This window comes from Egretta garzetta, unplaced genomic scaffold, assembly GCF_000687185.1.
Source record: "Egretta garzetta isolate BGI_Z169 unplaced genomic scaffold, ASM68718v1 scaffold638, whole genome shotgun sequence".
NCBI lineage: Eukaryota > Metazoa > Chordata > Aves > Pelecaniformes > Ardeidae > Egretta > Egretta garzetta.
The window spans coordinates 346,836-355,071 of record NW_009260676.1 but is presented as its reverse complement, the minus strand read 5'-3'; the positions used below and the strand labels follow the sequence as shown (position 1 = coordinate 355,071).

At 44.6% G+C, this 8,236-nt stretch overlaps 2 protein-coding genes across 2 annotated transcripts in view; both read right to left on the bottom strand.

Moving 5' to 3' along the window:
- Positions 1-467, bottom strand: part of RPL22L1 (ribosomal protein L22 like 1) — a 2,853-nt gene extending 2,386 nt beyond the window's left edge. The window contains 1 exon segment of the mRNA XM_035901186.1: positions 238-467. Within this exon segment, the coding sequence (XP_035757079.1) occupies positions 238-467 (230 nt within the window).
- A 2,418-nt stretch (positions 468-2,885) lies between these two features.
- On the bottom strand, positions 2,886-8,177 carry EIF5A2 (eukaryotic translation initiation factor 5A2). The gene is made up of 4 exons (XM_009645759.2): positions 7,966-8,177; positions 6,384-6,488; positions 4,668-4,799; positions 2,886-4,007 (listed from the first exon to the last, which is right to left on the bottom strand). Exons 1-4 carry the CDS (start codon positions 8,128-8,130, stop codon positions 3,948-3,950), a joined length of 462 nt encoding a protein of 153 aa, XP_009644054.1. The 5' UTR covers positions 8,131-8,177; the 3' UTR covers positions 2,886-3,947.
- Between the last annotated feature and the right edge of the window lie 59 nt (positions 8,178-8,236).

Below are 8,236 nucleotides of genomic sequence, written 5' to 3'. Positions count from 1 at the left end.
CTGCAGAATTTCTGGAGCAAAACACACATTTACATCTTTTCCCCAGCCCCCGCCATCACTTGCACAATGTCAACAGCAATACAGCTTCCGAAAGAGAGAGGCGCTTGAAGGGCGAGGAGGGCTGCCGCGCCCGCGACGCGGGGTTTGGGTTTTGCCACAATGGGTAACCAGCAGTCACCGCCATCGTTCCACCGTCCCCCACGTTCTGAAAGCCACACCCAACAAGTTACCGCTTACAATATACGGGACGACCGAGAAGAGGGGTTTTCTGCGATACAGCGCGACATAGCGAACATTTCGGTTTTAAGTTCACACACCAAGTTACCCTCGGGTGCCCGAATAGCGTAGGGGCCAGAGTGCAGATGCTTGGAGAGGCTTCTGATGCTCTCGGCGTACCGTGCTGAGCTGCCGAACGCTCCACCACGCTCCCACCACACCGCCTCCAGGCTCCACGCCTTCATCAACATCCTCAGCGAATAAGAGAGATACTCAAAATACCCTTAACAAGGTCTTTTTTTTTTTTTTTTCCTGAAGTTTAGTTCTACTGTAACAAACTACATTCTAATTACTCAACCAAAATAAAAAAAAAAGAAAAAGAAAAAGTGGGATTTATTTTGGGAATAAGTGGGAATTTTGAATTCTGTGAGACTGACCTGCAGTAACCGTAAGAGTTTGAACTGTCAACAAATGTGACTTCTTTACAGATTATGTAAAATTACCTGTATTGTGAAACTACAGACTGCACCATTTCTGGGTACATCGTGGATTAGAAAAACCTGCAAGAAGCTTGAGAGCAGTTACGTTAAAACAATGAAATTCAGCTAACTTCTTAAAAAAAACAGCCCTGAGAACATGGTTCAACTAGCAAGAGCCTAGTTGAAAAACCACCATTATAAGCAAAAATTAGAAGGATCTATTGAAATCTTAAAGTATTATTTGCCAACATTTGAGGCAGGAAACACTGCAGTCTTTCCAATTCTGTAAAGTAGTAAGAGAAACTCAATGAATCGGAGCAAAAAAAAAAAAAAAAAAAGCATTATCTGGAGTGGAAATACTTTTCTTCACCTCCTAGCTTTCACAGCCTTTACTCTAAGCAATTGCATCAAGCTATTCGAAGTTTATAGTTTCTGCTTTTGACACAATTTAAAGTGTTAAGACAGTACTACAGAACAAGTACATTGGTAAGATTCGTTTTGAAGTAAAGCTATGAAAAGGAGAATTTCCCTAAGCTTTTGGTTAGGGATCTTAAAAACGCGCATCTATGCAGACTATTGATCACAAAGTTTGTTGCAAACAGTTCTGACAGTAAACTGAAACATCTTACTTTGGAAAAAAAAAAAAGCCTCAAATACGTGTTCTAATTTAGAAGCAACTTTTAACCTTACTGAAACTTGGAGATTATGCTTAAGACTCATGCTTACGTATTACCTATGGGAAACTTCATGCATGACGAGCCAATGCTCTGCACTTCCATAGTGTTCGAAGTGCTTCACAAAGACAACCAAGTATATAAGAACAAACCTATAATGAAGTACTTAATCACTTAAATCTTGCAGAACTGAAGGTTGCAAAAGAAGGACATCTGTATGTCCCAAGGAGGGCTCTTCCAGCAAGCTGGAGGTCATAAGAGCTCTGTCTTTAGATTGCTGTAGTACCTGAAAACTCAGGAACAGGACAAAAATCAGCCCTCATCCGAGAGAGCTTATAGTCTAAGTAAATGCCAAGATTGTGTGCCAGTGGCATCAAATACCTGTCTTCCAAGTTCTTAGAGGGCAGACAGGCATCTGAAAGTAGACTAAAGCACTACCAGAACAAGGACAAATCCAAGTCTTGCAGTTTTCAAGCCTATTAGAAGTATTCGTAATGCCGTGATAGCATTAGAACTTGCATTAGTTTGACATAGCAACCTATGACTTCTCATTTGACATCACACAGCTCAGCTTGCTGTCAAGACCATCATCAATAGATTCACAGTCACCTCCAAAGCCAACAAGGCCTGTCTTTCGGGTACCAGTTCGATGGAGAGGCAGAAAGGAGCGTAGCGCAGACTAGCATGCACTTCACAACTGTTCTGAATGCACTTCAATCTCTTGCATCTACAGCTTTTTGTTGTTGTTGTTATTTTAAAAGTGGTTTTGCCATTTCGGTCAAGGTACTATTTACAGAGCTCACCTGCAACGCGTATTGTGCTAAGCAAGAGCGCGTGGCAGTATCCTACTTCTGCTAGGTGTCCCAGGTAACTGTGCTTTATTACCAGAGTATATTTATTGCTGTCTTTACCCTCGCTGTACTGCTCTCCCTGTCATGAGAAGTCTATGGAAAACGTGTGGTTTTTGCCACCCACGTTAGACCTCCAAGATCTACTAAACCCTGCCACAGTATGTACAAGGGCGGTTCAGGACAGTCGCCATGAGCCCTTTGGGGATTTGACAGTACGTACTATTAAGCTGAAAACATTTTAAGCAGTTAACGGCAGCGCAAAGTCTGCCTCTCGCTGCCAGCAGAGTGTGAATTGTGCACGCTGTCCCAGGCAGCAGGCCGCGTCTTTACAAGCTGTCCTCCATTAGCCAACAGCCACCAAAGCTTAAGGCGAGTTCATGAAACCATGTAACAACTGTGGAGAGGCCTGAGCCACGGACTAAGGAAGTTTCCCACTCATGAAGAGTCACCAAGTCTTAGAATTCAAGTTGAACGCCTTAAACAGGAGCCGGCTAGTTATCCTTGCTCGACTAGTTCTGTGAAGCCTTGTGTTTGCCTGTTAAGCTACTAAATAGTTAGAGGCATGCATGCGTGTTTCAACGACTCGGAACTCCCTTGGAGAGGAGCTAGCTTTCATAACTATGGAGCAATTTATTTACTTTTATAGTTAAGCCATGGTTGTTCAGTATCGTCTGTCAAGTCTATATTTTGAAAATACAATAGTTTTTTTTTTTTCTAAAAAGAATCACATGCATTTAGTTTAGGCTTAATGCTACAGTTTGTCCCACTTTTTGAAAAACATGTGGTCCCTGTGCTACAAAAATATGGTCTGAACCTGAAGATTAAAACCTAAAGCTGGAAGCACTGCAACAGATTCCCATGGAGTTTGTCACCCTTTTATAGTTTAAGATAAATACAATAAAGGAAAGCAATTGAACTGCATTTTTCTATTTTATTTTTCAAGTCTGACAAAGGCCTCGAGTGAAAGTCTATAGCTTTAACATCCATTCTCACCTTTGTGTCCCCTTGACCTGTCTATGTCTCATCTACCCAATATTCCAACTGCCTGCCTAAACCACAGGTAGGCTTTGACACCATTTTATCATTACAATAAGCCAACAAGTTGGCAAAGAAGAATACAGAGGTAATACAGTTAAGTTGCACATGGCCACTGGGGCTTGGTCAAGCCAGCTGGCATTTTTGATCACTTGAGTTTCTTGGTCTAAAAGTTGCGATTGGCACCTACAGTTCTGCAAGAGTCCCAATCCACAAAATACTTAAGCTTTTAAAAAAAAAAAAAAAAAATTGCTACTTTTATTGTCAGTTCTACCTAAACATGTCAAGAAAAATACTATTTGTGCTCTAGGTCACTTTATAATCCTAGATAACCTACCAGCTTATCTAAAAGCCCCTGAATACTGTATTTTGTCTGTTCATACAGACAAACACTGTTTTGCTCAAGCAAATAAAAATATATCCACTAGTAACACCTGATTGGTTTCTTAGATCCATAGCTGAAACCCACAGGAATGTTAAAATAGTTACAATTAAGGAATTAAAATCTCAGTGATTTTGAAAACTGCCAGTTAGCCTGCAACACTAATCCAGAATCCAGCACTGCTTTTTAACAATTCAAAAAAGAAATGAGGTTGCTTGTGAAGGCCAGAGCTTTGGTGACAATAAGAACCAAATTTATAGATCTGTGGTTTGTCCAGACCTGAGCAGTTGCCCGAGCCTGGCGATCCTCTTTATTTGCAAGGCTTTATGGCTACAGCACATTCTTCATTCATTGCACTTATGACGGATATCTGGAAGAAAAGACAGGTAGGTGAGCTCCAACTCATGCCAGAGGAAGCACTCCTGGAAGTTACATGTTTTAGTATCTATCCCATCCCTCTTGAGAAGAAAAAAGCAAGCTACAGCTGGTAAAATTCATTCATTAGAGGAATTTCCCCTCTGCCCTTCCCACCCATTTGCTCTTCAGCTGCCTCCTCTCTGCCCTATTGCCTAGGCTGGCAGCTTGAGGTTCGTACGAGAGAGGAAGATGAGCAAGCTCCTGCAACAGAGCCAAACTAGCAACTGGTGTGGCACAGTATAGGCTACAGTCTGCAGAGCTACTTGCAGATGGGTTTGCTAATGTAGCGAATTAAGATTGCTCTGACTAACTCGCAAAACTCTGCACTTGGTCCCGATTAAGAACACCTGGAGGCTCCGATCCACACTGTGCAGACAGCACCGTTAGGATTTGCCTAGACATTTGAGAGACAGCCATATCGCCTTACTGCCAACTGAGCCAGGCTTCAGTGCCATATTGAGTGCTCCAGTACGAAAAGTCCTTCTGCATCTCAAAAGGACCAATTCCCGCTCTTCACAGAGAGATCCAAGTGGTCAATGTCAGAATAAGACTTCTTCATTGTACAACCAAGTGGGATTAACCGTAAGTCTTCCTGTCTGCCCTCTATACTTACCTGCACATCTTCATTGGCATTGAATTTTCCTTCTATTTCTTTGCCAAGATCCCCTTCTGGCAACTTCAGATCCTCACGAACTTCACCGCTTTCTGTCAGCAGGGAGAGATACCCATCCTGAATCCCTATCAGCTGTGGAGAGAAGTTCACTTTTAGGAAGTTTAACATCAGCAGTCACTAGCGGGCAGCAGCTGAAGATAAGCAGAAGGCAGTCAACTCTACCCATTCCATTCATTCTTTAGTACCATGTTTTTAAGAGTTAACAGCACAATTTACTTGGTTTTTAACAACAGTTGAGAGGGCTGAGAGTTAGGGCAACTGTAGCAGAAGGCAGTCTGCTATCAAGCACTGCCAGCACACTGCCGGTTACTTCCTAGTACGTGGGGCACTGCAAAAACCCATCCTCACGATTTGGAAAATGTAATGCTTCCAGGTCACTGGTTCAGCTTTTTACATCTGTGAATTAGAAACAATAACTGGAACAGTGTTCGCCGAACAGCATTGCTTTATAAAGTGTACAAAGTACACAATGGTTGAACTGTACACTTCTATACCTTCAGCTGTATAACAAGATACTAGCATTTACATTAAAGTCTAATGAATAAATTAGGGAACATCCACCATGCTCTGGGCCACTTTTAAAATGCTGTTTTCAGCCTAACCGAAAGCCCGAGCTAAGGGAACAGCTATTTTGACAGAGCAGGTTAGGGAACCTGGAACGCGTAACAGTAAACCTAAAAGGCAACCCTAACAAGTCTGATAAACAGCAAGAATTTCAGTAGCAATAAGGGTCCAAGGACATGAGAAAGATCAGCAAGATAACAGTAAGAATCTCCTGGAAGGTCTGAGCCCCAAGACAGGCTAGTTACACTTTATTCAAATGGCATCAGCTCTCCTGAAGAGCTGCTAACACTCTGAACTTTGGCTTTGTCAGGCAATTGCAGCTTTCCAACCGACATGGATCTCTCAGTTCCTGACCAGAACTACTCCCAAGACAAGGGGAAGACAGCCGACACGTTACAACTCAGAACCTGAATCGTGCTGCTTTTAAGAGCTCACTATCCCTACCACAGAAGGCATTACGGAAGTTACAGAAGCCTGCCAAGTTCCCTCCATACATGTATTTCAGAGCAGAGCTCAGGAACACCAAAATTACTTGAGATCAACTAAAGCCAGCTTCCACGCAGGGAGCAGAAAGCACTGTAGCAAATTAGAATTGGCATCAGATGCAGTTTAAGATTGTCTTGTTGATTCATCTACCTTAGTAAGGGTAAAATTATAAATGACAAGATACGCTTAGATTCAAATTAACTTGAAGCAAGATCTTGATTATCCTTTAACTAATAGTAACTTGCAGCAGGGATAACCTCTGCAAGGTTTCTAGAGGATGCCAGTATCACACAGAAGAAAGAAGTGACCTTACAACATGAGCTGGAAAAAACACAGTTCTGAGTTATGTCTATTAGCTGTCACTTCTAAAGATTGCTACTGTAACATGAGGTTGTTAGTACAGTAAACAGCTCCCCATCAGTGAGCTCTGACAGTTCTAACAATTCAGTAAATGCTACGAGTTCAGCAGTGTCGTGCCTAGACAGGCAAGTTCCAATAACTCTGACAACAGTGCTTTATTGAGAGGCAAGTTTGGGGATGAAAAGAGTTTACGTGTGGTATTAGGAGCATTAAGCCTCTCTAGGTGTGGGAGGACTGTTAACTCACCTGGTAATCATTCCTCTTGATATTTGGAACATCCATGTTATGAGTTGATGGGCAAATATCTTCATACTTTTTACCAGTGAAGATATCAATACCAACCAAGTGGACCTATAAGAGACGAAAAATAACATCAGTTACTGTTGGTCCTAGAGAAGCAAGATGCCACTGCCACTGTATTCTGGTTCCACGCAGTTTTCTAGGAGATCACATGTAATACCAGGTTCTGCCTAGACCCTTTGCTTGCAGTATGAAAGCAGCCCAAGCGCCGAGAAAAGGCCTCCCACACCCTTTCACAGCACACTACAGAAACACGACGTGAGAAGGAAGATCAGCCCCTGTTATCTACCATAGCCTTCAGTAGTTTTACAGCAGTGAGATAGAGCTCAGAGTATGCAGCGGTTAAGAAAACGTTTACTTCAAGTTGTAGCTGTTCTGAGAAACACAACAGAGTCAGTGACAACTTGAAGGTTAAGGGGAAAGGAAGAGGTGGTCATGCACAGAGAGTAAAGCTGCTCCCACCTCCCTCTATGCTAGCAGCAGCTTTCCACTGGAGCTAGTGCTTGGATTACCAGTTCATAGCCTGCTCTTCCCAGGTCCTTTCACTCTCACAACTGTTTCAGTATTTAAGAGAGCTGGATCTGTTTAATAAAGCAAGTCATAAAAAAAGAGCAAGGGGAGGGAGAAAGGAAAAAAAATGGCAAGGGCTTGGAATACTCTAGCTTTGACAAATCCTAAATACTTTACCCACCTACAGGTATCATAAAACACTGTAGAACCTTACAACTCTAATTAGTCCATGCTTGTAACAGATCTGCCTCTAAACTCTAACATACCCACCAGAAAGCGTGGCTGAACGAACGAAGGGGGAGTCCAGCCTCGGTCCAAGCTCTGGACCGCTGCGTAAGCCAACTGCTTAGGCAGCAGGACTGCAGCCTCAGCCAGCAGCCTCTGAATTTCCCTGCTGGGACGCCGGAGGGGGAAGGTACTCCTCACTCAGCGCTGAAAAAAGGCAAGCAGCGGAGAGGCAAGCCAGCAAAACAGGGCCAGAGCAGGCCCAGAGAGGTAACGAGTGTCCGCTGAGCTCTTCTGGATTATGTAAGGGAACACAAGCGCTTACCAGAAGTGCCCAAGTCGAGCACTGCAATAGTGAAAGTCCGCTAGCGCAGGCAGACACAAAAGTGCTTCGGTGGGTAGTGACAGCACAATCCAACCACGCCCTAGTGACTTCACCAGCCCCCCTTCCAGAACTTACTCTACCCCTGCTACAAAACCAGGTTTTTATCGCTATCGGTGTTCAAGCTTTTTAACAAGTTGGGAGAAGGAAAAAAAAAAAAAAAAACCAAACAAACCAACCCCCTGTCCTCAGTCCTTTCCTGCTTGACACTACTGGAAGCCCTCGAGCTGACTCCAGACAGAAGAGACACACGAGACGCTGCAGGGAGCGAAGCAGAGGCAGGGTGCGGAACGCTCTGCCAAATGAAACGCTACACCCTTCCCTCTCGGCCGGCTGGGCGAGCGGGGAGCCGCAGGAGCACACACTGCGGGCTGCGCAACGACAGAGCGGGGATGGCCCGGGGCCGCTCACCTTGGCGTGGCCGTGCTTGCCCGTCTTGGAGGTGGACATCTCCACGATCTTGCAGGGGCGCCCCTTGAGCACCACGAAGCCGTTCTTGCGCAGCGCCGAGCACTGCATGGGGAAGGTGGCCGAGGCCCCCGCGTCCCCCGTGGCGAAATCCAGGTCGTCCGCCATGGCCCTCGCTGTCCGCACGACTGGGGGGGGACAGGGGGGGTCACTGGGGGGACTGGGAGAGACTGGGAGTACTGGGAGAGGGACTGGGGTGGGACTGGGAGAGACT

Excerpts from the sequence above, each read along its gene's own strand:
- EIF5A2 (XM_009645759.2), bottom strand. The coding sequence starts at position 8,130 with ATGGCGGACGACCTGGATTTCGCCACGGGGGACGCGGGGGCCTCGGCC. Across the intron at positions 6,489-7,965 it reads GCAAGCACGGCCACGCCAAG|GTCCACTTGGTTGGTATTGA; the intron begins GTGAGCGGCCCC and ends CGTCTCTTATAG. Across the intron at positions 4,800-6,383 it reads TCAAGAGGAATGATTACCAG|CTGATAGGGATTCAGGATGG; the intron begins GTGAGTTAACAG and ends TTCTCTCCACAG.